General features: G+C 39.2%; 4 protein-coding genes and 1 long non-coding RNA gene across 9 annotated transcripts in view; 3 read left to right on the top strand and 2 right to left on the bottom strand.

The window, feature by feature from the left end:
• Positions 1-3764, bottom strand: part of LOC104814164 (probable E3 ubiquitin-protein ligase RHG1A) — a 5249-nt gene extending 1485 nt beyond the window's left edge. Inside the window, exons 1-5 of one of the 4 annotated variants that reach the window (XM_010542058.2) lie at positions 3551-3764; positions 610-2310; positions 434-487; positions 111-203; positions 9-23 (exon numbers count right to left, since the gene is read on the bottom strand). In XM_010542058.2, coding sequence (XP_010540360.1) covers positions 9-23; positions 111-203; positions 434-487; positions 610-2232 — 1785 coding nt within the window. In that variant the 5' untranslated portion in view covers positions 2233-2310; positions 3551-3764. The other 3 variants (XM_010542062.2, XM_010542060.1, XM_010542059.2) reach the window with 3 other exon arrangements.
• A 1655-nt stretch (positions 3765-5419) lies between these two features.
• LOC104814163 lies at positions 5420-7202 on the top strand. The gene is made up of 3 exons (XR_771861.2): positions 5420-5678; positions 5949-6088; positions 6831-7202. It is a non-coding gene; the product is annotated as an uncharacterized LOC104814163 (long non-coding RNA).
• A 936-nt stretch (positions 7203-8138) lies between these two features.
• On the bottom strand, positions 8139-10616 carry LOC104814162 (subtilisin-like protease SBT1.9). Its single transcript, XM_010542057.2, has one exon. The coding sequence runs from the start codon at positions 10559-10561 to the stop codon at positions 8255-8257; it is 2307 nt and encodes a 768-aa protein (XP_010540359.1). The 5' UTR covers positions 10562-10616; the 3' UTR covers positions 8139-8254.
• A 5882-nt stretch (positions 10617-16498) lies between these two features.
• LOC104814159 lies at positions 16499-24045 on the top strand. Its single transcript, XM_010542052.1, has 10 exons — positions 16499-16721; positions 17336-17435; positions 17606-18464; positions 18551-18671; positions 18763-18858; positions 19176-19919; positions 20034-22542; positions 22640-22833; positions 22908-22967; positions 23509-24045. Exons 1-10 carry the CDS (start codon positions 16631-16633, stop codon positions 23868-23870), a joined length of 5136 nt encoding a protein of 1711 aa, XP_010540354.1. The 5' UTR covers positions 16499-16630; the 3' UTR covers positions 23871-24045.
• A 249-nt stretch (positions 24046-24294) lies between these two features.
• On the top strand, positions 24295-26938 carry LOC104814160 (outer envelope pore protein 24B, chloroplastic-like). Of its 2 annotated transcripts, none has more exons than XM_019202618.1 (3): positions 24295-24692; positions 25327-25685; positions 26611-26938. In XM_019202618.1, the coding sequence occupies exons 1-3, from the start codon at positions 24368-24370 to the stop codon at positions 26689-26691; spliced, it is 765 nt and encodes a 254-aa protein (XP_019058163.1). In that variant the 5' UTR covers positions 24295-24367; the 3' UTR covers positions 26692-26938. The 2 variants fall into 2 exon arrangements, with proteins under 2 accessions (XP_019058163.1, XP_010540356.1); XM_010542054.2 differs by having other exon boundaries at positions 24588-24691; positions 25283-25685.
• The last annotated feature ends 289 nt before the right edge of the window (positions 26939-27227 follow it).

Below are 27227 nucleotides of genomic sequence, written 5' to 3'. Positions count from 1 at the left end.
CGCTCTTCCAATGCCAGCAACTCCTAAAACCCATAAACAAATATTCAGCAAGTGACAAATACAATTAACCTGACCAGGAAATAGATTTACGGGTTTTGGTATGGTTTTACCTCATACGACATGTTGTCAACATCAAGTCGCATATCTCTATATCGGTCATGAGTCACCCCTAGAAGCACCGACTGATCAATAAGCATAAAATCCTGATAAATCAGTACAGAAAAAACAGAAGACCATTCAGTCAGGTTCCTTAGGTTTCATCTATTCAATCAGTTCATTAACAACAAAAAAAGTGCTGTAAGGTATCAGTCCTTACAACTCCAAAACACAAAAACCAAGCAAGCAAGGACATGCCAAAATTTGCATTCATCACTTTTCTGTTTTGCTAAACTATTTTTTCAATTCATTTTATGAGCAAAATGGAAAACCTAACCTCGAGCCGCAAGTGCTCTCCTCTACGCACGAGATCCATGACATTGCGGAGCTGCTGAAAAGAGAAGCACATTATCAGTTATAATCAAGAGTTTGCCCAGCAACCTACAGCATTTCACAGACAATTATATGAACCAAACCAACAAATTTGAATCCAGAATGTTGTAAGGAAATGACCTCGGAAGTCATCCCCCCTCTTCCTCGACTAGCGGATGCCAAGACTCGCAAAGAATTGGGAATCCCAATCACTCCATCACCTTGTCTTTCCAACCACGGAGCTGATCTCGGGTATGCACGATTACGTGTCTGGCTATTGTCACCTCCAGACTGAAGCAACATCTCATCCGGAGAAGCAGAGGGGACGAGAGAACGAAGTATTGGATTATTACCGGCTCTCTGATTCGAACCATCAACAGCAAGGGAAGAGAGCAATGACCTGCGGACAAGTTCGGATAATCTTCTTTGATAGAGTGAGGAATTACTCTGATAAGGAGGAGCCCAAGCTCCATTAGATGGAGGGGGTTGAACACTTGCACTTGAGCCTGTTCTGGAGGAAGATGACGCGACATTTCCAGCAAAGTTTAGGTTTCCACTGGTTACGTTTCTAGTTATCTGACTGCGGGAGAAATTTCTCATTTCAGGTGTTGGAACAAACAAGGGGTTCTCTAGAATATTCCTTGATATGCTTCTTGACCTGGATTCATCTCGTTGAATCACGTTTCTGACAATAGGTGCAACAGAACTGGATGATCCACCCGGTACTGGGCCTCCATTCCATCGGAATGGTGGCAGCATATTTCTTGAAATAGGCGGCATCTGAAGAGTAGGAACATTTGGGTTCTGAGAAACCACATTGCCTAAAGCATGTCCATGTCTCAAGTCTAAAGGATGTTGATCGGCTGGCAGAAGTCTTGATGAATTCGACAAGGATGGAGCAACAGGTCGCCTGACAACACTTCCTGCAGAAAAGATGGCTGGGTTTACAGTTTCTTGGTGATCCGAGGGATTAACCCTGATACACAAATTTCTACTGGAGCTCTCTGCAATTGCAGGAACAGGAAAGTTTGGAACAACACCAGAGACCAATCCCCTTGGACCTTGATCAAGAGATCCAGATATGTTAAAACCACTTCCTGGGTTATAAAACGCCGGAGCCATGGTCCAAGAACTGCTTTCTTCACGCCGGAAATCACGAAAGCCTCCACTTGAAGAGGATTGACCAATGCTGCCTTCAAGAGCTTTTCTTTTGCAGGAAGCACGACGACCCTCGAGGGAAGAACCTGCTCTACTACTATTCTCTTCAAAACCCATGCCCGGTGACAAAAGCCTGCTGCCTGGTCCATTAGCATCAAACAAAGCAGGATGACCCATGACATGAGTCATATTCCCAGGATGTTCGATAAATTCTGCCTTCGGGTTGACATTCTGAGGAACCCGACTAGAACTAGAAGATTGCAAGAAAAACGGGTTCAAATCAATACTCTCATTTCTTTGTTCCTCGAAGTGTCCAAGTTCCGGTCTCTGCTCATCCTGACTGGCAACTTCATTCTTCGTGCCACTAGAACTAGCCTCACCATGGCTAAACCTGTGCAAATCCTGTTGCCCATGATAAACTGAGTTGGCAAATGCAATATTTGTATCAGCAGACGAAGTCATGTAATCCTGCAAGTCGTTATCACCAAGATTGTGGATATTCTCCCAACAGATTTGCTGATCTATCACAGCATTACTTGATGAAGAACCATGCTCAAAGTTCAAGGCCTCTGATAAAGAGCCAAGACTGGCTCTCTCTCCCTGCATGTGGGCTATGCTTTAACCCCAGTTTACACTTTAGGAAAGGAGAACTCAAGACTCCAGGCAACGCACTGGATAGTTAAACTGCAGCAGAACAAGAGACCGAATCTTTCAGTAGAAAAGACGGAGAAAAAGCTCTGAAAGAAACAAATTTCCACTTAACGAAAAAGAATTGTGACACTTAATGCAAACTGACATTGAAGATACACACTGATGCCAATGGGTCGGCTTTGCCAAGAAAAACATTAGGGGGAAAAGCACATTCACAGCAGCAAGACGCCATTGGTATTTCATAAGAGCTCTTAACTTAGATTTTTAGTAGCTAAATGCACGAATGGCTCTTTCATGGTGCCACCAGCTATCCAAAAATAACTCATGGATCTTTTACAAGATGCAAAAGCGGCATCAATCAATTTAGATGCATGAACAATAACTTCATATCCACCAACCGATGAAGGAAAAACCTCAACGCAATAGCTTCAATCAGACACAACAAGCTTAACACTTGCAACAAACCCGAATAATCTGGTCGAGATGCTTAGAAAATTTGCTCAGTAATGATCAGAATGGTATCAGGAAAGAAGAGTAAAGATCAAACTCTCCAGCTCAAACTCAGGCCAAACAAGAACAGCAACATCAAGAATGACATATCAACAAACCATCCATTCTGACCAACTCCGACCACAAAGCTATCTCAAAGCACCAACAGCCAAGCTAACATATCGAACAGCAAGCCAAAGCAAAGGAAAGCAACAACTTTAAGGTAAAGTTTCGTCAGAGAACCAATCCACAACATAGCAATGAAATCAGACAAAAACTAACAGAACAGATTACGCAACTTGTCCCAAAAAAAAACACAACCAGGTTCTTACAAGCAGAGATCTGTTCAAAATGACAAAACCAGCATAAAACCCATGTAAAAGGAACTAGTTTTTCGTGGAACAAACTGAAGCAATCACTTGTACCGCGATCGATTCTGATGAATTCATGATGAAAAACCCAGAATTTCGAAATAAGAACGGAAATTTTCGAAAAGAAAAAGAAACCCACCAACAGATTCGTTGAGGTTCGATCCAGCTTGACAGAACCCAGAGATCGAAGAGAGAGAGAGAGAGAAATACATACACAAATCTAGCAGAAAACGCAAAAGGAAATCGATCTGAGAAACCTACGGGAAGAAATCAGAGAAAGTTTCAGGAAAGAAAAAAACACACTTGTCTTAATTTTCCCAGATTCTTCCTCCCTTTCAAAGCCGCACAAAACAAAAAAGGCAGCGATTGAAGGAGAAAACAAAAAAAAAAAGAAGAAGAAGAAGAAGCACAACCTGTTGCGGAAGAGATGATGAGACGAGAAATGAGGAAAGGGGGAAGAGCGAACAAGCACAAACCCGAATGGGAACAGAACCGAGGATTATCAGGGAGGTGACAGAAATGGGTAATTTACCAATTTCACCAATACCAAAAAAATAATAAACAAATCTTGTTAAATAATAATTCTTTTTTTAAATAACCAAATCGAAGGCTAAAGAGGAAAAATATGGTTATGGAGCAGTCATGAGAACACTTTCCAAAGGGAGGATTGAATAGCCTAAGCAAAATGGCAACTAATCACAACAAAATATATTAAATATATATATAGGTTTAACGTGTAATATATAATATATATAAGTTAGGATGCATACGTGAGTGTATATGCGCATTGGAATTGGGACAGAGCAAGTTGGCAACCAAAATGAAATTCATATGCTTTTGGCGTCCAAGCGACCACGCGGCCTTTGCCCTCCTTTCTGTCGTCCTTCCTTTTTTTTTTTACTTTTCTTTCCTTCTACACATTCATATATATATATATAATAGCGACAATTTGGTTTTTTCAAGGAATTATCGTTTCACGCTTCCAGATTCTATTGAGGGTTGTTTTTAATTTGCATCAATCTCTATCTGATTTTTACGTTAAATTTGATTAGCAGTGATTTTTATTTAGATTGATTTTTTTATTGATAATAATTGTTATTTAATGCTTTTAATATATAAAAATGATATCTTTTAGTTTTTATATTCAATACTCTCAGATGTATTTGTTTCATAGAAAGTTGGATCGTGGAACACAAATTAAACAAATAAAAAATATTTTTTTATATACCCGTTCGATTTAGTTTTTATTTTGATTTGATTAGATTCGATTAAATAAGTGAATCCAACTTTTTTAAAAAAAAAAAAATTGTCTCCCATAAGGATGAATGAATTAGAAATTTTGTTTCAATTTATTTTTGTTGGTTTTAGTGGTGAGTGTAGAATTGAGGTAGAGAACTGCAACAGCATAGAATTCAAAAGAAAAGTTAAATCTATTAATATTATTATTGATTGGGTTTAGTTTTTATTCCGTTTATATCCATGTGTTTTGTGTATTAATATATTTATTCGATATATTTATGTTAAAGGTATATAATATATTGTTGTTTTGTACGTTCTTTATTGTTTATTCGAATTTGATTTGGAGTCAAAATTTAAAAAAAAATCATATCTAAAGAGAAAACGATAATTACCTCTCACATGCCCATTCTAAAAACAGACTAAAAAATGCTAATTATTATGCATGGAGAATGAAATCATAGTTATATTATTAAAAAATTAAATATTTCATATAATCGGATAAATCCATACGAAAAAAATCTATCAGATTCAAATAGATTACAAAAATTATGACTGATACTGATACGCAATAATTTTTGGATAATAAATCCTTTTAACTAACTTGGAAGTTCGAAAAGCTGTCCGATCACGTGCGTATGTGTATCTAATGTCTGAATTTGGTGGGGCCCAGAGCGAAGACTGGATTGGATTTTCTGTCCAAATAATCTAATATTTTCTTGTATCTAATTGTAGAAAACAAATCTATTTAATCTAATCTGGTTTTAAGAGTGGGACCCATCTCACGAGAGGAACGTACTTCTCCTTTTATATAATTAATTAATATATGATATTTTTTGAAACATTTTGAAAATTAGGCGTGTTTGTGAAATTAATATGTAAATTTATTATTATTATAATTATGTATTCGATATATAGACGAAGATAAAAAAGAATTTAAATTAATTTAGAAATTAGAGGATGAACATAATAAGAATCTAATTTTTTTTGGTTGATTAAGAATCTAAATTATGCTAAAAGATTGACAGTAAAATTCTGATTGGCACAACAGGTTTTGTATTAGTCACAATGAAGTTCCTCCACGGATCCGCTCCGTCGTCTCCTCCTCCGCCGCCGCGTGATGCATTATTCGATCTCGATGCGGTGGAGGAGCTCGGAATAATCGCGGGATCCACCGGCGGGGTGAGTTGGTGAGCCGGAGTGGCATCGGAAACTCCGTTTCTGTTGCCGATCTCTCGTTTTCTTCCGGTTTCGATGTCGCCGAATGCGACGTCTTCTGCAGCAGATATAAGTTGCGAAAGAGAGGTAAGACGAAAGTCCTTCCCGATTCTGCTTGTTTCCCGAGAAAACAGAAGAAATTTGTCCTGATGAAAACAAATTGATTCAAATACTGGAGGATTTGGTGCTTTTCCAAAATCCCTTCTCGCTTTCTTAGAATCTGAAACTATTGAGTGTGATCTTCATATTGGTTTTCCAATGAAACGAAATCATCCGTCTAGGTATGCTTCTCGCCAAAAAAAAAACCATCTAGTTTCCCTCTATATTCAATAGGGTTTATCGCTTAAAATTTGACAGACATGGGTCTCAGAGAAGGAAGAGTAGAATCAATGGCAGACTGAAAGCTAGGTTTACGGCATGAACACTTTATCATGGAAGACTGGATAATGATGCTTCAATGCTGGATGAAGCGATCGAGCTTCTGCTTCGATTTGCAGGTAATGTCATCATCGTTTCCTTTTCCCGTCTGCTTCAAATTCGATCACGCATTGTCCGGCAGACCTTTCTAACGTGCTAGAGATGTCACTGAAAGACGATTCCTTACAAAATTTTCTTTTTGTTGGAATCATTTCCTCGATTTCCTTAGTATGTTCGGATTCATCTTTTAACCTGTTCGATAGTTGCTGCCTTGGAATCTATTTTCTTATTATCGGATCCGATATCTTGAACACTAAGAGTGCTGTGTTAGGATTTAGGTGTTATCAAGCATCATTAGGACATCGTTTTATCCCGTGGGGTTGGTTCTATTGAGGCTATGATAGATGGTCACTTGCCTTTGAATTGTGTTCTCTTTTGTTTTTCTTCCCGACACATCGGGCTCCTCTCGGTCTGCGCTCTTTTAACATACCAGATAGAGAGGTTTTCCGGCGTTGAATCTAGTACCATTTTACTCTTTTTTTGTTGTTTTTTCATATCGAATTTCACGCTGTTCTTCCCCGTCATTTGGAAACAAAACGATGTGGGTGTCTTCTTGCTCTCTTGAAATCGTTGCAACCATGCCGATTGCTACAAATTTTGATGGTGGGAACTGTTTTTCCATGGAAATGAACCATTGAAGTTAAAACCAAAGAAAACCTTCCTTCTTTCCTCCCCTATGGTTCATCACTAGCTGACTGATGTGCACATTAGATCTAATCCTTGCCTGTTTTCACCATTCTGCTCTGCTATTGCAATTTCCAGGAGTCCTGGATCCATTGCCATTGTGTCGAGCTGGAGGAGCGAGTTGTCTCGGAGGATATGGACAAGTGCATTCCACTCCACAACCCCGCTTTCTGGTCCGACGAAAACTTTACTCAAACTCTGCTTTCGATTATCTGACCAATTTGTCAAACCCTCGATCTCTGATCACGGAAACTGCCGTAACATCGGAGATGCAATTCAAATCATCGCTACGATGGATCATCTAGGATCTGAACATCGTCGGAGGTAAGTACATAAGGTGGTGACGCTTGGTGAGCAATCTCCGGGTTTGCGGACGATTGCGGTTTAGAGTGCGCGAGATTGGAACAGTTCCAATCGGTCGTAATCACAGCAAAACGTTATTAGTCTTAACACGGATAAAAACTTGCATTACGATAGCGTTTTGTAGTGTTTAATCAAAATTATATCTTTTTTTATAATTTATATCAAATCGTAATCGTTGAATTGCAACCTGTTGCGACGTTAGTAACATCACTTTTTCTAACCGTCAACACCAATCACCCGATTGCGATTACGTTTGAACCGATCCCACTTGACTCTGCAGAAAACTGTGGAATCATCACGATCTTGACAAATTTGTCACATTCTGTCCTTTTTTGTCTGTGTTTTTCATTGTGAAACAGAAGGAAGAGATGTGTGAAAGCAAACAACTGTGTGTGTATACGAGTTTAAATAATAAAAATGCAACCTTTATCATTTTTTGTCTGAAAAGAAAACTCGTACAATGAAATCCATAAACTTTTAAAAAAAATTCTACGTAATATATATAAATTGGAAATTATGATGCACCCATAATTTTTTTTTATTTTTTTCATCGTAATCCCAATTATATAAATTTTTACTTTTTTTTCATAGGAACCCATAATCTTTACAAAAATCCATACAAATGCATCAATTTTTGAAGCGATAGCATTTTCTCTCTCTAGTTATATAGTATTTTGGGTGCGTATGTATATATAATATACGTGTGTATTTTGTCTCTGTGTACGTGGGCAAAATTCCTGGTTCTATATCCTTGTAAAAATATAAGAAATCTGTTAATATTTTAAGAGTTTATGTATGTTTATAAAACCTAATGAGTTTATATGAAAAAAAATTATGAAATTTATATATCCATATAAATTTTTATATGATTTTTTTTTATAAATGTATCATGTGTGGTGTGGATCTATATCATCTTCGTGAGTTCATGGAATCAGTGTGTGCCTTTTTTTCTTGGTGAAAAGTCGGTCTTTCACGAAGTCAGTGTGGTAATGGCACAACGTTAAGTACAAGTACAACAACCAATACGACAATTGATAACCCATGGTTAGATTTTTATTCATATGGCCAAAGTATTTATGTGGCATATATATTTCACATTCGTAATTAATCACAATTAACTTAATTAATTTTTTTATAATCTAATTTTCCAACAGATCAGGACTTAACCGCGTAACCACAATTGGGCTCCTCACCATATACTTACCTTCTTCGTCTTCCCAAATCAGAAACCCAAACAACTTATCCACTTCCATGAATCTTGGCCCTTCGATTCTCACTTCAAAGCTCTTCTTCTCCTTCTTCTCCGCAAAAACCAATTTCTCAGGCTTAACCTCCACCTTAAACCCTTCAATGGCCGTCACTTTCGCCTCGTACCTTGCCGCTCCTTCACCCACGTTCGTCACCGTCCTCTTGAACACTTTTTCAACCGAGGAATCCTCCGTCTTCTTCGTGTTGTTCCCGTCGAAAAACGCTATGAAAGACGGGTAATTGAGATCAAGAGACGGCGAAGAACAGTCTGGAGATGATGATCCTGTGACGACATTGATCTGTTTAGGGGTCAAATTCATCGCACACATCAGGTTGATGTAATCTTGAGTCGTTGCGTCGTAGACTAGACCGGGTTTCAAGGCACGGTTCGGGTTAATGTGCCCTGCTCCCATGGCCAGTGGCGTCGCCGGGAGGAAGTTATCGCCGTTATCGTCACTTCCCAAGTCTCCAATTGGATTTCCTGAGTTGTCAGTCGCGTCAGATGACGTCATGATGGCTGATCTGATTGCTTCGGGGCTCCAGTCCGGGTGAGCAGCTCTAACCAGAGCCGCTACTCCTGCCGCGTGGGGACACGCCATGGATGTTCCTGAGATCATGTTAAACTTGCTGAACAAGTTACCGGGAGGATCATCATCGTCGTTCACCGATATTTTGTCGGGCCAAGCCGCTAAGATCAAGTCTCCAGGGGCTGTAATGTCAGGTTTTAGAACATGTGGGCACGAAGGAGAAGGACCACGAGAACTGTAACTCGCGATTCTTGGCGCGGGTTTAGTCCCAAGAACCGTTTTCTTGAACTCCATTCTTGCTCTCGGTGCGGTTTCGGGGTTTTTGATCGAGTTCTTGAGTTTGTAACCCTCTTGCGGGCCTAGGAATATTGCAGGAAACGGTGATTGAACGAAGAATCTGATGGTGTTGGTGGCGTTGGATATGAAAACGGCTCCAGCGACATTGGAATCTCTGACACTGAAAACTTGTCGGCTAAGGCTATCATCCATGCTTTCACACACAACGATCTTGGACTTTGCGGTTGCATTGATGAGCTTCGAGTTATTACAATACTCCAGAAGAACAATAGGGATGAACTTGTCAGAATACAGAAAATCTCCGATGTACATAGATTGTCCTGTGACCGAGACACCGTTTTCCAGGTCTAATGTAGCGTGGAATTCGCGATCCACCGTTCCTGCAGCCACGGTTAGAACCCAAGGCGTACCGTTGTGAAGAGTTCCATCAAAAGGGCCTTCGTTTCCTGCAGAAGTCGAAACAAAAACGCCTTCGCGCACGGCACCGAACGTGGCTATAGCCACTGGATCATCATATAACGCTGCACCGGTAAGCCCAAGTGATAATGAGATTACATCACACCCATCTTCCACTGCTTTGTCAACGGCGGCTATAATATCAGACTGGTAGGTTCCTTCTGCAAACCCGACCTTGTACATTGCCACATGGGCACGAGGAGCCATCCCTCTCGCCGTGCCCGAGGCGTAACCAAAGAAGGATACGTCTTCTACGAAGTTCCCGGCCGCAGTCGATGAGGTATGGGTCCCGTGACCCTCGGTGTCACGGGTAGAGTTCATGGATATGGTGACGTTAGGCACATGTGCGACTAAACCTCTGCTGAAAGACCTCGCACCGATGAGTTTCTTGTTGCACAAGGAAGAGTTAAATTGCGTGCCCTCTTCGCATTCGCCCTTCCATTTTGACGGAATCGTGCCCATGCCATCCTCGGCGAAGCTCTTGCTCTCGGGCCAAAGTCCCGAGTCCACGACCCCGATGATCACGCCTTTCCCGAAATCGGTTATGGCCCACGCGCCGGAACCAGGGCTAAGCCCTAGAAACTCGAATGAGTGAGTGGTGTCTAGCTTCACGGGCTTGTCTCTCGTGGCATAGACGAAACCAGGCGAGGTTTCAAGAGAACGAAGCCCGCTCGGCGACAAAACGGCGCTGAATCCTCTGAGGACGCGATTATACGTATAGAGATGGTCGGAGGCTGATGAAATGGACGCAAGAGTGGACATGTACCAACTGTGTTGCGAGGAGAAAGCCTTTGGCATTTCTGATAGATCCATATGAACGATGTAAACATCGTCGTCTTCTGCTCGTGAGAATGGACAGATGAATACGAGAAAGAAGAACAAACATAATGGATGTCTCTCGAAATCTGAAGTCCCCATTAATCGAAGGAGGGTTTCAAGAATTATGAAAGGTTGTTTGAAACTATGGGATGGCTTATATATATATATATATAGAGAGAGAGAGAGAGGGAGAGAGGCTCGTGGGTTAATCTTCACACGAGCTTTGTTACACACAACAACGGGGTTTCGTCTTAACTCGCACGTACGGACGGGCCTCAAAGAGACGGAATCGGTGATTAAGTCAAAGATGGTCATATAAAGACAAGGAAACGAAACCCTCGAATTATCACTTCGTGTCGGCAAACACATCCGTTAATTAATTGTCTGAATTGTTGTTTTCTAATAAATGGCCAAACACATTACCAATCAATCATATTACGCAATTTCATTTCCAGTAATGTAAAATTAATGCCATGTTAATTATTATTATTATTTTTTTATCATTTTGAAAGCAGTGAATGAAATGGTTTTTCTTACATAATGGAGTAAAAAGCTCTTAATATATATATATATGTCAAAATCTTTATACCCGATTGTTCTAATTCCGCAATGGATTCACTTAGGGTTCCTTATTTTCGATCTTATATGTTAGTTTGTATAATAATTGTACACGAGCTTGTCATACGGTGTATTATTTTGGCCCATGCTTTTATATATATATATATATAAAATTTTGTTTTATTGAAAGAAATGTGGAAGGGGTTCACAAAGATTCTATTGGAGAAGAGAACAAAAGATTTGAAGTAGAGGGCCATGTGCGTGTTGTAGAAGAGCAATGATCAAGATAGGGTGGCGTCGTCGAGAGTGAACAAGGACCAAACACTCCACAATCATTGTGTTATGTTTATCCATATCATCGTATCTTCCAACCAACACATCCTTCTCTATCTCTATAATCATATTCCACTCGGTCCGATTCGGTTTCAATTTTTATTAAAAAAATTATACTTTTTCTTAATTAAATTTCAGTTTCTTTTTCTGGATTTGTTTATCTGTTCGGTTCAATTTCAAAATATTCGGTTTTTGACAAGTGTTAATATTTAAGATTTATTCGTTTTTGTAAAGCCCGAATATCCTCAATAGAGGTACCCGTCATTGAACTCAATTACTTCATAATAATTGAATCTATAAAAAAAAATTAAAAAAAAAAGTTAATTGACTTTTGTTAACTTCATTGATATTTTGGTAATTTTAGTTATAAATATATTTATGTATTATTATAAATACATTGAAATATTAAGGATGAAAATGTCATTTTATTCATATTTGGGTATTCGGGATAATCCGATATCATTTAAAAAAACTCGAACTCGAAACTGCCGGATTCTTGGTCTCACCGTACCTGTCAGCTTCGTTCCGTTGCAGATATCCATATCCCGAGTACCACAAAACTAGATACCCGAAAATCCGCAAATCTAACTATCCGTGTCTAACCCTAACGAAAAGTAGATTTGAGACTCAAATCTAAATCCGAAACATAGTTTCGTACACTGAACTCAATTATCCCATAATAATCGAATCCGTCAAAATCTTGAAAACTTTGTTGACTTTATAGATATATTGCTAATTTTAGTTAAAAGTATATTTATATATTATTGTAAATATATTAAAATATCAATGATATAAACGTCATTTTTTTATATCCGAATATTCGGATAATCCGATGTCGTTAAAAAAAACTCGAATCTGAACCTACAGTCCTGATTCTTGTCCTCATCGCACCCGTGTTCAGCTTCGTTCTTTAGCGGATACCCGCGTATCGAATACCTACCTACGAAACCGGATACTCGAACACCCGCAAATCTCAAGTACCCCCATTCAACCCTAACGAAAAGTAGATTTGAAACTCGAATCTAACTCCGAAATCTAGATACCCAAATTTCTGATTTTTCCCACCCTGATATTGAAAGATGGAAAAAAAAAATGAAACTCAAAAAATGGAAGTGGTACAGCGGCAAAGAAGGACCACGGGAGAATGCGTGCATGGAGATTTCTCACGCAATGTCCTTAGATCTCCTAAAAGACAAGGATATTTTTAACCACTTATGCTTTATTTTATTGGATAGTGAAATTACGATTTATCTAAATATGCATACAAAGAACAGTTTTATGAAATATACTGCAAAATGAAGATGCGGAATATATAGTTGTATAATACAATAAAAACTGCTAAAAATACCGCAATGGATCATTATTTAACATAACAGTACTTCAATTTAATTCAATATAAAAAATTGAATATATATTTATATATATAATTTAAAAATTGAATATATATAATTTGAATCGAATCGAGACGAACGAGTTTGTGAAGATAGAGTTTTGCAAATCGTCCTATTCTATTGATATCATGTGTTCTTATATACAGACATACAAGGGCAAAATTGGAAAATAAAATGCAAAGAAAGCAAAAACCAAATCGAATTACTAAACCGAAATGTAATGCTAAACCGGAAAACAACTGTACCAAGAGAACAAAGAATGAATCAATCATGCTTTGTGTTCTTAGCAGAAGAACAGAGTTTCGAGCCTTACGCTGCAGAAACATCGAAGTGAAAATATGCAGCTCCTACAGTAATGTTTCTGATATTTACCAATACGTGAAGTTGCAATTAGAATTTATATAATATTTATTTGTATTTGAATTGTAGATTATAATTTTATATTTGTTGTATTTTATTTTTTTCGTCATATATTGTATTTGGATATGAATATATTTTTTTTTATGTCTTGCATGGTATTTCGTATTTGTTTTGATTCGAGTGAATAACTCTAACTCTATTCTTACTTGCAAATGATCCTTCAATAGTAAATAAAACTGAGGGAATAAATAAGATATAAATGTATTTATTAATTCATTTTTTGGTTAGGTTATGAAGTTTTTTTTTGTATATATTGAGTGTATTATACACTGAAAATGAAATAATACAACTATAATTTTTAAATCATTTAAATGTTTGTTTATATTTGAAACTTTAAATCTAAATGTACATACTAGAGATTTAAATATAAATCTTTTAAATAATAAAACTAGATTGTTTTGTTTTCACTTCCTCTTCCAGTGCCAAGTAACTGGAGAATTATGGACATGCTATATGTTGTATTCAGGTTAATTCATCGGATTTTTGATCCAACCACTACATCCATCTTGAGTCGGAAACGAATCTTTCTTCAATTAAATTGTATTTTTTTTCCCAACTCCTTTTTCGAACATGAGATTTTTGGGACAAGTGGTACTAAAACCATACTCTACAACCAGAGATACAACCATTCGGCCACGATTTCTTCAGTGGAAAATGTTATTCTCTACCGATACCACTTGCTCAATACCCGCAATTGATCAAGTCTACCTCTACTGATGGTATTCAGAGTCAAAATTCGTTGATGAAAATACTTTTTAACGGTATATTTATTCTAGCAATAGAGAAATAACATAATTTTCCGAAACGAAACACGATCAATGATAGAACTACACACCAAAAAGTTGATAGAATCATGCGATTTATGTTCCATACCTAATAGTATTCATTTTCTTGGTTTCTTCCGGTTAAAATCGGTTTTATACTCGTACTTTACTATTTTTGATCTATGGAATTTACACTTTGTAAAAAAAATTCTAATTGCATGCTACATTACACCATTCACAAACAGTTCTATAGAAGAAAATTTGCTTACATACAATTAGAACATTTGCGATTAAATACCGGTTTATGTGTTGTGTTTATTATGTGTGTCTCTCCTTATACTTCAATGCACTAACTCTTCGTTTGAAGATAGAACATAGAAATCGGTTATGGATCGACCTCTCATTTTTTTTTTATTATTGTCAATTTTATAGAAATTCTGTTGAAATGCATTAATTTTTACTTTTTCCGGCCTTTATAATCTATATTTTTTTATTCCTATAATGCAATGTCTTTTACTAAATTTTAACCTTCGAAAAATATTTTTTTTATTTGTGTCTTGAAATAGGAGTGATTGTTTCAGTTCGATTTCTCATAATTGAATCGCATTGAACCGAAAATCTCGGTATTTTTTTTTTTGAACCACACCATTCAAAATCTTTGAACGGTATATTTTTTATAGAATATAATTTTCTAGAACCGAACCGAATCAAACCGTATAAAATTTCCGAAAAATCGATTTTTTTTAGGAAATCTATTTTTTTTTAACAAAAACTGAAATCAAACCGTAACAAACCGGAATCAAATTGAACCGGACCGAATAATAAACGATATTAATTAGATACAAATTTTAAAATACCGAGTAAACCGTTCTCGAAGCGAATCGCTAAACTTCTGAACCGAAACCCCGAAACTTCCACCTTAGCTTGAAACAATATTCTATCCGTTGCTCTTATTATTATTCGAGCTAGAATAAATATGCCTTCAGAATTTGGATTTCCAATAACAAAGGGCCTTTAGGACCCAATAGCAAATAATCCAAAGACCTTCAGGTAATGTTCGGACTTGTGAGTTCTATTATGTATATATAGAGAGAGAGTGTGTGTGTATTCATATATGTGAACATAGTAATACGTCCTTTATTTTATGTTCGTTTTGTACAATTATTTTATTACAAAATCACAATAAATAACAGATTAGTTCTTTCAGAATTATATATACACATACAATGCATAAAGCTAATTAATATAATTATAATGATATAAAATAGTTTAATGCACATACCCAATAAAACTAAATAATATCTATTTGTTTTTATCGATATTAATATTCAAGAATAGAATTTTCTAGATCGTGTGTATATATAGTATATGCAATTATTGACATATTGGACATTATAAATACTCTTTATTAGACAGTAATCAGAATCGTACAAAATTGGTACCAAAATGGAATAAAATCACGCCAAAAAAAAGTTAACATTATTAATTTACTAAATTAATTGCCATTTTTTTTTACCAAAAAATATGTTTAATTTTTGGTCAAACATATATCCGTCCATTACTACAACAAACTAAAAATGCTGATTCTTTTTATTTGTTTTCTTAAATTATACATATTTAGACATTTTTTCCTAAAGGTTTTTTTTCAAAACTAAAATGCCAATGAGTCATGGGTAAGACCATTTATTTGCATTATACTTTTACCTTTCAAATATATGATTTTTATTTTCATTTATCTGATACGTGTGATATAAAAAAACCTCGAATTTTAAGGTGAGTATCAAGAAGGAAATTTTACAAGACGTTCGGTCTTCCAATACTTTACTTTGGATTATTTTAAGATACTTTAATAATTACTCTTTTGAATTATTAGAACAAAATATTTTCAAGGTAGAAATAGTTTTCTATTGTATCATATAAAATTTAGAAGCAGTTTACTGAATACGTTTCTTACATATATCACATATATACATACATATACACGCACGTTAAAAAATGTGTATTTAAACTTGTATATATGTCACGGCTCATGTGTTATTTAATGTACATGGACATTTTTTTTATTGACGTGATATTGATATGTTTTCTATACATTGGATACACGATTTCTTTCCGATTCACCGAAACGCTTTTTTTATTTAGTAATGAATGATATTAACGAATGGTAATTTTTTTTAAAAAAGATTTACTTTATCTGAAATTTGAGAATAATCTTATGTTTTAGCAGCAATTTAAAATATTCATGTAATTTCTTTGAATTTTAATGATTCGTAAATCTACATGGAGGTTTTCTTAAAATTAATTATTAAAAACGTCGTCGCATAGAAGCACGTCGTCCGGTGAGTCGATGGCCACTTACCTCTGACCTGGCCAAACAAAAAACAAGACAAGACTTTATCCACGTAGACGCCACGTGGCATGTATCCATCCTAAGTTGAAACCACGCGCCAACAAGAGCGTGAGGGACAACAAGGAGGTTAAAGAGCTCGGGATGCTAAAGTGCGCGGCTTGGTTGTGGGTGTTAATGGGTTTAGCCTGCGCCTTTCTCCTCTTTCATCGTTCCCTTTGGGCTTTTTAAGTTAAACCTATATTGCTCTCACCGTCTCCTCTCTCTCTCTCCCGCACACACATTCTCTGTATCGGAAGGGTTTTCTTTGTGTCTGTATCTGTATTTGTCTCTCTGAAGCTTTAGCCGATCATCCATGGCCAACTCCTCCGCCAGCTCCGCCGCAAGCCGCCACCATCACCACCACCATAACCTCTCCATCAATCCATCGAGCCAAATCTTCAAAGGTATTCGGTGGTTTTCTGTCGATTTTGATGCTTTGTCTCGTGTTTGATTCTCTCAATTTTGTTTCCATTCATAAACCCTAGTTTTCCCTGAGGAATTGCAGCTCTTTTTTTTTGTCCGACGGCTTTATCGTCTTGTCATCCAGTTTTGATACTCATTGAGTTCTGTTAAAATTGAGTTTTTTCCGTATGGTTCCTGATCTTTATGGATTTGCTGTCCTTTACTTTGCCTCTACATTTGTAGAGTATGAGTCTTCCATGTTCTTGTCAGATCTATACTTGGATATCGAAGAAAGAGCTTTGTTACTTGTTGTTGGTTGTGGGTTGGGTTTGTGGATAGGCTATAGATTCATAAGATGGAAATTTTGTTTCCATGTTGTGTGAGACTGTTCTCAAAGGCTTGAGGTATTATTTGTTTCTCTCTTCTGCTCTCACTTGGGAGACCTCGCTTGCTTGATTCATGATGGATTGTTGACACTGTTATATTGTTATGTTGTTTTCTTGAACAAGTTGCAAATTGAATCTTTTTTTTTCTGTTGAAAGATACAACCTTCCTGTGGAGTGTTTCTTTGTCATGGTACATGATTAGGGAGTAATTTTGTGATATTTCTGTGCAGATGTTCAGGGTTCTGACAATCCGGTTCCACTTTCACCTCAGTGGCTTCTGCCAAAAACAGGGGAGAGCAAGACAGGAATGGGAACTGGAGTATGTTCGCCGTTCTTATGATATAGAAAATCTTTTTTTTTTCCTTACGTTTTATATTCGTTAAGTGTGTTATTTTGTTTGACTTTTACATGCAGGAGTTCAAGGGTATGCAGGAAATAATTCTGTTGGTTTTTCTTTACCGGTTGCTGATGCTGGGAATGACGCATATCTCTTGGCCAAGAAATTGGCACTTGAGCAACAGAGATGGGGAGGAAACACTGGAAACTCTGAAGACAAAAGATGGGTTTCGGCCATCCATGCTTGAGATGGAAAGCGGTCGTCATGACCGATGGCGTGATGAAGAAAGGGATGCCCTGCCGTCTGTTCGAAAAGATCGCTGGCGGAATGGAGACAGAGAGTTTGGTGATAATAGGAAGGACCGATGGGATAACGTGGGTACTAAATCCTTTGGGGATTCACGCCGTGGTCCATCTGACCGGTGGACTGATTCAGGAAACAGGGATGCTGGGACTGATCAACGGCGTGAGAGCAAATGGAATTTGCGGTGGGGACCTGATGATAAGGAGACTGAAATTGCACGCAACAGGTGGGATGAATCTGGTAAAGATGGTGAAAGTTTGCGTGAGAAGGGTATTTCTCTTCCTTCTGGGCATGGGAAGGAAAGGGAGGGAGATCGTTATCGGCCATGGAGACCATCTCAAAGTCGAGGAAGAGGAGAACCTCTTCAAAACCAATCAACTCCGAACAAGCAAGTTCCAGCCTTCTCTCATAACAGGGGTCGTGGGGAGAATGCTCCCACCTTTTCAGCTGGTCGTGGAAGGTTGAACACTGTTGGAAGCTTTTTCAGCAGTGCATCAACCCAGTCTCATCCTCCCGGGGTTCCCTCTGACAAGCGGGAAAGTGGTTATGCAGAGCCTTCTCACCTGAGGTATAGCAGAATGAAACTGCTGGATGTGTACAGGATGGAAGATATAGAATCTTATGAAAAGTTTCCAGATGATTTCATCGTAGTGCCTTCCCTTACATGTGAGAAGCCCTCAGAACCTCTTGCTCTCTGTGCTCCTGATTCAGAAGAAGTGGTGAGTCATCGTTCTCGTATTGCTTATGTTATTTTTCTTTCTACAGTTATCTTAATTCTCTATCATTATCTTCTTTTCACTAATAGATCATCCTGAAGGCGATTGAGAAAGGTGAGGTCGTGAGCAGTGGTGCTCCCCAAATATCCAATGATGGGCCTACTGGGCGAAATCCAGTTGATTACTCACAATCGAGACGAATAAGGCCTGGTAAAGACCCTGTTAAAGACAATGTGAGAGTTAAGGGTTACATCTTGTGTGTACATGCTAAATAACAGAATTTCTTAATGTCTTGTTGCAGTTGGCAGCAGAGAAGATATGTCATATGCTGCTGAGGAATCTAAAGATGGAAGTGCTGATACCTCAAAGACATATCCTGATAAATTTAGGCCTGAAGGTGTGTATGCACGTATTCCAGTCTATACATATGGCTGTTGTCCAGTGCGATGCTTTTGTTAATAGCTGATAATGAAATTTATGTGGTGCACTTTTAGTTTTCTGTCTATTGAATACCCCCATGTTTTTGTTAGAAATTCTCTGTATAATTTTTTCCGCCCAGAGTACACGTTGATCAGACCTTAGATTGAATATATCTATCAATCACGAAGTTTTTTCCAGCACTCAGAATTGTATGAATTGTTTAAATGTTAGAATTGACTTCTTTTCTCTCTAGTTTCTTGTCTCTCAGTTTATGAATTTTTGTGCCGTCTGCAGGTTTTCAAGAAGGTAATCTTACTATGAGGAAAGCTGAAGAGGGATCTGTCATGCAGGAAAATAATAATATTCAATCTATCTCTCCACGGCCACCACTTTCAGTGGGTGAAAGGTCGAGTAGAATCTCACATGATTGGAATGACCCTTCAGCTGATGTTAGAATGAAAAATTCTGACACTGCCTGGGCACCGCCTAAAGGTTTGCTTAACAATGTAATGAACTTGCCACATTCTAAAGGTGAATCGAGATGGCCAATCAGTGAAGAACCAATTCTTAGGAAGCATCCATCTTCAGTGCTTGACAGGGAGCATGAAGCTAGGAAGCTTCTGCCGTCTTCGGTTGAGGCACTATCACTTTATTACAAAGATCCTCAGGGTCACATTCAAGGCCCTTTCTCGGGTTCTGATATTATTGGATGGTTTGAGGCTGGATATTTCGGCATAGATCTGCCTGTTCGTCTTGCAAGTGCACCATTAGATTCTCCATTTTCATTGCTTGGTGATGTGATGCCACATTTGCGGGCTAAGTCTGGGCCGCCACCTGGTTTTGCTGATGCCAAACAGAGTGAATTAGTCAATGCAGCTGGTAGGCCAACCTTTCCTGGTTTAGGGAATGTACATCCTGGGGTTCGTGAGGCTGACATGATGCGAAATGACCCACTGTATAAGCATGTTTCAGCAACAGAAGCTGAGAATAGGTTTGTCGAGTCTCTGATGTCTGGGGTTCTGAACAGTTCAGCTCAAGGTAAGTTTTATGTCTGGGGGTCTGATTATGTTTCAATAATTCCTATTTGCTTTCCCACCATTGGCCTGTCAACGCTATCCACTCATTTTAACTGTTTCTGCTTTGTATCTGCAGGAGTTCAAGGGTATGCAGGAAATAATTCTGTTGGTTTTTCTTTACCGGTTGCTGATGCTGGGAATGACGCATATCTCTTGGCCAAGAAATTGGCACTTGAGCAACAGAGGTCTCTACCTGGTCCATATTCGTTTTGGTCTGGAAGGGATGCTGCAAATGTCATGCCAGGTTCAGAGAGTATCTCAGAACCTGCTCGTCAACCTGCACACTCTCCAAGTTCTAATTTACCTTCTATGCTCCAAGGTGTTGATAGGCTGACTCCTGCCGTTAATAATCCTCTTTCTGCGTGGTCACATTTGCCTGCCCAAAGTGGAATGGGATCTCATCAAAACAAAGTTGATTTGCCCCTTGCTCAAAGCTTCCAAACCCAAGCACCCTTAGGGATCCAACCGCAGAGGCCGCAAGCACAGAATTCACCTTTGGCAGGTTTACTTGGTCAGCCTATTGAAAATAATTGTGCTGGCATTTTGCCCCTTGAAATGATGCTTGCCTCTGGACTACCTCAAGATCCACAGACGCTCAATCTGGTGCAGCAGCAGCTCTTACTACAGTTAAACTCACAGACGCTGGTTTCTTCCCAGCAGCAACAGCAGCAGCAGCTTCTTTTGCTTGAGAAGATCCTTTTGCTGAAACATCAAAAGCAACAAGAAGAGCAACAGCAGATGTTGCGGCAGCAACAACAGCTGCTTTCTCAGGTTCTTTCTGAGCAGCAGCGTTTGGGAGAGTCATCTTATGGACAGTTGCAGCCATCTTTCGATGCTCTTCGGTTTCAACAATCTAGAGATATGCCTCAGATCTGTCAGCAGATGCCTCTTCCCTCAATAACAACCCAAGACTCGAGTCAGAATGTTGCTACTCCTGAGCTCTCCCCTATGCACCTGCAACATCAGATGTTTGGTCTCGATAATTCTAGGATTAACCAGGGAACAACTATTCCTGATCAAATCGATGATATCCATGAAAAGGATCTGCAGTCAGCATCTGGGGCTTATGAAAAAACGGTTTCTGACAGCTTGTATTTGGAGACACCTGCTTTTGCTTCTGGTTTTGAGGCAGATCCAAATGTGGAGGAGAAATCTGATGAGAGCTATCAAATAGCTCTAAACACTGGAAGTTTCGGGAATCAGGGAGAGTCTGCCTCTGTATTAGCTCCTGAGATCTGTGAAACTGAGGTGCCTAAAGAACATGCCAAGGGCGTGAATGTTGATGCGGATGTTCAACAGGAAGTTGCCGGCAACGAAGTCTTCGAAGCAAGGAAAATTTCTGAGAAGAAATCCAAGAAACAGCGAGCTAGCAAGCAATCTTCTAAACAAGGGAAAGGAACATCTAAGGCTTCTCTGCAGGAGACAAAGCAATTGGTAGTAGAGAGTGCTGATGCTTCTGAAACAAAGAGTAAAGATCAAAAGTCGGCTGATTCTTCTGTGGACAAGATCGATTCTCAACCTATTCAGAGCAACACAGTTCCAAGCACCTCCCTAGTGAGTTGTTCTGAAACAGATTCACAGGAGGGAGAATCCTGTGCGAATGAGTCTTCAATACAAGACACCCAAGCACAACCTGGACGAGCTTGGAAGCCTGCCCCTGGGTTTAAGCCAAAGTCACTGTTGGAAATTCAGATGGAAGAACAGAGGAGAGCGCAAGCAGAAGCTTTAGTTCCAAAAGCTCCTGTTTCTGTCAGTTCAGTTGGTTTGGCAACTCCTTGGGCTGGAATTGTAGCCAATGCAGATCCAAGAATCCCAAAAGAGGCTCATGTAGAATCAGATATTCCTGAGGCTAGTGTTGTGAAATCTGAAAAGATTCCTGCTCAGGGCAAGAAGAGCCACTTGCACGACTTACTGGCTGAGGAAGGTTTGGAAAAATCCAAAGAGAAGCAGAGGGAGGCAGTAGAGATGATCTCTAGCAACTCCTTTGTCCAATCGACAGCCACCCACACAGATTCTCTTGAGGATGATAACTTTATCGAGGCCAAGGAAACAAAAAGGAGTCGCAAGAAATCTGCAAAAGCTAAGAATTCTTGCGCAAAATCTGCTGCACCTGTTCCTACTGTCGATCCATCCATTACCTCTAGTTCCATTGACAAGGGAAAAAGCTCTCGGGTCATGCAGCAGGAGAAGGAAGTGTTGCCTGCCGTTCCCTCAGGCCCTTCTTTGGGAGATTTTGTTTTCTGGAAAGGCGAGGCTGATGTCAATAATCCTCCGCCTGCTCCAGCATGGTCCACCGATTCTAAGAAATTCGCTAAACCCGCCTCTCTAAGGGACATACTGAAGGAGCAGGAAAAGACATCTTCCTCTAAACCTCTGATCCCGGTACCCATTTCTCAAAAATCTCCTCCATTTCAGGCTGCTTCTCAAAGTAGCGGGCTTTCTTGGTCAACCTCTGCATCTTCTCCCCCTTCTAAGGCTGTTTCTTCAGTCAAGACACATTCCCAAGCTTCCCCACAAACCAAATACAATGGAGATGACGATCTGTTTTGGGGTCCAGTTGACCAATCAACCCAAGTATCGAAACAGTATGGGTCTTTGAATCATCTACTCGCTTTTGGTTTTGTCATTGCTTTATCTTTTAGCTCATTCTTCACTACTAATTGTCGTTTTCCACTGAAACAGGGGAGACTTCCCTCATCTTACAGGCCAAAAGAGTCGGGGAACCAAAACCACTCCCAGGAAAGCAAATGCGGATAGTTCCCTGAATCGCCAGAAGTCTGCAGTAGGAGTTGGATCTGCGGACCGGGTTTTGTCTTCACCCATTGTTCCTCAGTCATTGCCCAAAGGGAAAAAAGACGCTGTGATAGCACATACAGGTTAGTTTTGTGCCACATTTTATTCTTTTTCCAAAAGAATTCATTTTTTCTTATAATGTTCGTGGATTCTGCAGAGGCGAATGATTTCAGAGATTGGTGCAGAAACGAATGTATCAGGCTTCTTGGTTCAGAAGGTAAAAAACTCATGTTTTGTTGTAGCTTTTCAGTTTTTTCTTGTCTGCTTTCTAGTAGCGAGCGATGATGTGCGTCATCTCTGTGTTCTTGCCCAAGGTTAGAAATTGCATTGTCTAGTACCCGAATACGTGGGACCCACCTGTGGGTACCCATAGCTTCACGAGCCTCAGCCGCGTAAATGGCAAGGTCGGGTGCATGGTGTCCGGAGACCTATGTCGGGTTTGAGGTCGTGTTACGTTGGCCTGTTAGGGATGACTTATTCGGGTTTTGGTTTGGGTTTGGTGGGGTTTTGGGTTTTAATGATAGAAATACTCAGTTTTTTGGTTATTTTAATACTGGGCGAGAAACCCGAGGGGATGAACCCAAGGTTAGATACATTGGAAAACTCGGGTATCCGACCTATGTCCATCCCTAGTATTGTCTTGGATGCGGTAGCTTCTGTTGATATAGAATGAGACCATTCCTTTTCTTCATTCCTTGAGAGTATTGGTGATGTGAACTTGCCCTTTCTTCTGGATGGCCTTTTTGTCTTTCCATCAGATACGAGTGTGTTGGAGTTTTGCCTGAAGCTTCCGAGATCAGAAGCTGAAACCCTCCTGACTGAAAACCTCGGATCCGTTGATCGGGACCGCAAGTTCATCGACAGATTCCTCAACTACAAAGACTTTCTACCTGCTGAAGTGCTCGATATGGCATTTCGTTCGGGTTCGGGATCGGGATTGGGGAGCAGCCAGGGAGAGAATGATAGCTTGGCATCCGCGAGCGAGAACGATGGGTTCTCGAAAGCAGGAGGGGGAAAGAAAAAGGGGAAGAAAGGGAAGAAGGTAAGCCCTTCTGTTCTGGGATTCAACGTCGTTAGCAACCGGATCATGATGGGAGAGATTCAGACCATTGATGACTAGGTTTAGGACATGCTTTTCTCTTTGTACATCTCTCTTTTAGGACAGACCTTTTTTCTCTGTTTCTCGTTCTAACTTAACTGATGGATCCTGCTAATGTGATCTCTGTAGACGGCGATTTTGTTTCTGACTGTGAAGATGTCTTTCCAAGTTTTCTATGTTATATTGATTTAGATAAGTAGGGGGTTAGTTAATGCAAACCAAATCGGGGGTGAATTTAATAAATATTCACCGATTTTGCTTAGAAGTATGAAAAAGTAGTTGTATACAAACTAAATATTAAATAAATTTTCTATTTGAAAATGAAAAGATAATCCTTAATTTTTGGACGGCCTATATATATATATATACTAATATGTCAATGAATTGTTTTTTGAACACGTAATTCAAATATTCTCTAACTATTCCCATCTTATATTCTCCAATCAATAACGAGCCACTTGAGCCTCTGATGTTGCTTTCCGAGAGAATAAACCTCTGATTGAAACCGAGGCTTCAAAATGAGCCAACCAAAAAATAAGTTCGTTTCCGAGGTCACAGCCGTCAAGAAAAAGGGTCTCTTCGGACGAACAACACGCCGCGTAGGAGGAGGAGAACCTGTTCTCTCTGTGTCTCTCGAGATGGCGATGAAGGCCTCTTTCAAAGGAAGGTACGACAGCGACAAGACCAACGGCATCGTATCCGTCGCCTTCAACGCCGGAGATGTCAAGCTACGCGCTACCATGACCGACGCCACCGTCGTCGCTGGTCCCAGCTTGAACGGCCTCTCTCTCGCCGTCGAGAAGCCCGGATTCTTCATCGTCGATTATAATGTCCCCAAGAAGGTAGTTTTGTATCTTTTTTTATGCTGTTTGGCTGCCGAGAAAATCGAGGAAAGTATGAGCGGCAGTTATTTTAAGAGAACGTCTACGTTTCGAAAGTCACCCGGAATTAGGCGTTTCTGTGAATACCTAGACACTGAGTTCTTTCGCTTCAATTTGTTTAATTTACGGACGAACGAGTGATCTTCGAACCGGTGAATTTTGAATTTTCTTTGTTCTTCATCGTCGTCTCTTATGTTTGGCAGCCGAGAAAATAAAGGATAGTTGAGCAAACTTTGTCATTCTTTGGAATCGTAGGAAGTTTGAGTGAAATACATATATATGATTATTATACTGACTAAAATCTTAGCTTCGACTGTGTAATTGCCTAAGAAATGAGTAATAATCGACCAGACAAGTTATGGAATCTATAATTTCCGGTTACTGATAGTTCAAGAAATTTATGGTGAAAAAGAAAATCTCAAGGAAAAAATGCAGATGCTTGTTCGAGTTTGTTAAGAAAACGAGGGAAAGTGGAACTAGAAAGTTTTAGAGTTCGTAGCTCATGTTCATCAACCTTCCAGGTTTCAGAGTCTTGTTTTACAATATTTTCAGGAACAATCTTCTCTGGGTGATTGTAAGGTGTATTCTGCTGCCGGATGTTAGGTTTCAGTTCATGAACACGGTTAGAATCGCAGAGAAGCCTTTGAATTTGGTTTATATTCATAACAGAGGAGACAACCGAACAATTCTTGAGGGGAGCCTTGCAATTGATCCGGCGAATAAGTTTTCGGCTAACTATATGGTCGGTACAAACAACTGTAAGCTGAAGTATACTTATGCTCATGGAGGGATAGCTACATTCGAGCCATCCTATGACATGGCGAAAAACACATGGGATTTTGCTGTTTCCCGGAAAATTTACGATGATGATGTTGTTAAGGCAACTTATCAGACATCTAGTAAAGTGTTGGGTTTGGAATGGACGAGGAGCTCCAAGATGAACGGATCTTTCAAGGTATGTCCTCCTGAAATCGTTACTCTTATTTTTAGCCGTTGCCTAGGTGGGACTGCATTGCTTATACAATATTTATCCCTACTGCTTAATTTAACTCAGTTGTGTCCAGACAACATATTGTACCACCGTTTGTCCTGTAACCGTATCCTTAAATTCCAGCTTCTTACATGAGTACTATTAGGGTTTGCGGTTAGCATGATTCTCTAAATTTGAAGAATTGAAAACTTGTGGCTGAGTTTTCCAGCCCGTGTTATTTGTTGAGTGTTTAAAGGGTAACCCGGTGCACATAGCATCCTATTGAGCGGGCGTTTAGTAAGGTTCCACCACAAAGGTGTATTTAGATTTTTGTTCAGTGTTTTTTGGATGAAAAATTGGAACTAGTCTAGCGAAATTAACTTGGTACAAATGACTAAAAGGATAAACTCTGTTCCTTGTCGGATTTCAGGGTCTAGGAGCATAAGCTTTGTTCGAACCATGAGGATGATGTACCATAGACTTGGCTGGGTTTTTAGCAACAACTTGAAAATCATGCTCTCTGGTGCCGTTTAAGCAGTATTGGCTGCAACTAACACAGGGCAAGTTTTAGTCTAAAAGTCGTTCCTTTTTACTCGGTCCTCGTATAGTTACGGTAGAATCTGTCATGTGCTTTTTACTGCATCATCAATTGGGTTACAAGTATTTGGTGCATTGACATGTTTACATAGAGGAATTACATAGTCCAAAAGCCCCGGGAATTGGAGTGTCTGCTGGTATAAAGCTCGGTGAAAACTATCTTTGCTTTTGGTATTTCTTGAATAACGGTGCTTTACATTCGGAAATGACTTGTTTTCGCCATTGGATTTTGCCATCATTAGGTCTCGTGATTATGCAGTTCATGTGGAAATCATTCATAATGCTTAGATCGGAGTTTCTGTTTCATTGACAGGTTTGCGCCTCGATGAATCTAGCAGAGGAGGTGAAAACGCCGAAACTGAGCGCTGAAACGACATGGAACCTCGAGATTTGATTTTCCGATGCCCCCTTTTTCGCGACGGTAACTGTTGGTTTTTCCGACCATAAGAAGGGTAAAAATGATAAACAAAACTCTCATTTAAAGACTGCGGTCTTTCCCTCCAGGAAGTTGTTGAAACCCTCTTGTGTTTCTTCTTGATACATGCGTTTTCTTCCTCTAAGTTGTTCCTTTGGATGAAAAAGTGATCATTTATTTGTGTTATACTGTTACCTTTCAAATATATGGTTTCTATGTTCATTTATCTGTTACATGTGACATAAGAAAACTCAAATTTTACAAGACGTTCGGTCTTCCAATACTGTAGCTTGGATTATTTTAAGATATTTTAATGGCTACTCTTTTGAATTTTTAGAACAAAACATTTTTAAGGTGGAAATATCATATAAAATTTAGAAGCAGCTTACGGAATACACTTCATACATATATCATATGTATATATATATATATATATATATATATATATACACGTATAGGGGTATAAAACGGTCCGGCCCGACCCAGTTCAGCCCGGCTCGTCCCTGAGGAAGGGT

This window comes from Tarenaya hassleriana, unplaced genomic scaffold (assembly GCF_000463585.1).
Source record: "Tarenaya hassleriana unplaced genomic scaffold, ASM46358v1 Cleome21, whole genome shotgun sequence".
Taxonomy (NCBI): domain Eukaryota; kingdom Viridiplantae; phylum Streptophyta; class Magnoliopsida; order Brassicales; family Cleomaceae; genus Tarenaya; species Tarenaya hassleriana.
This window is presented reverse-complemented; position numbering and strand designations above follow the sequence as displayed.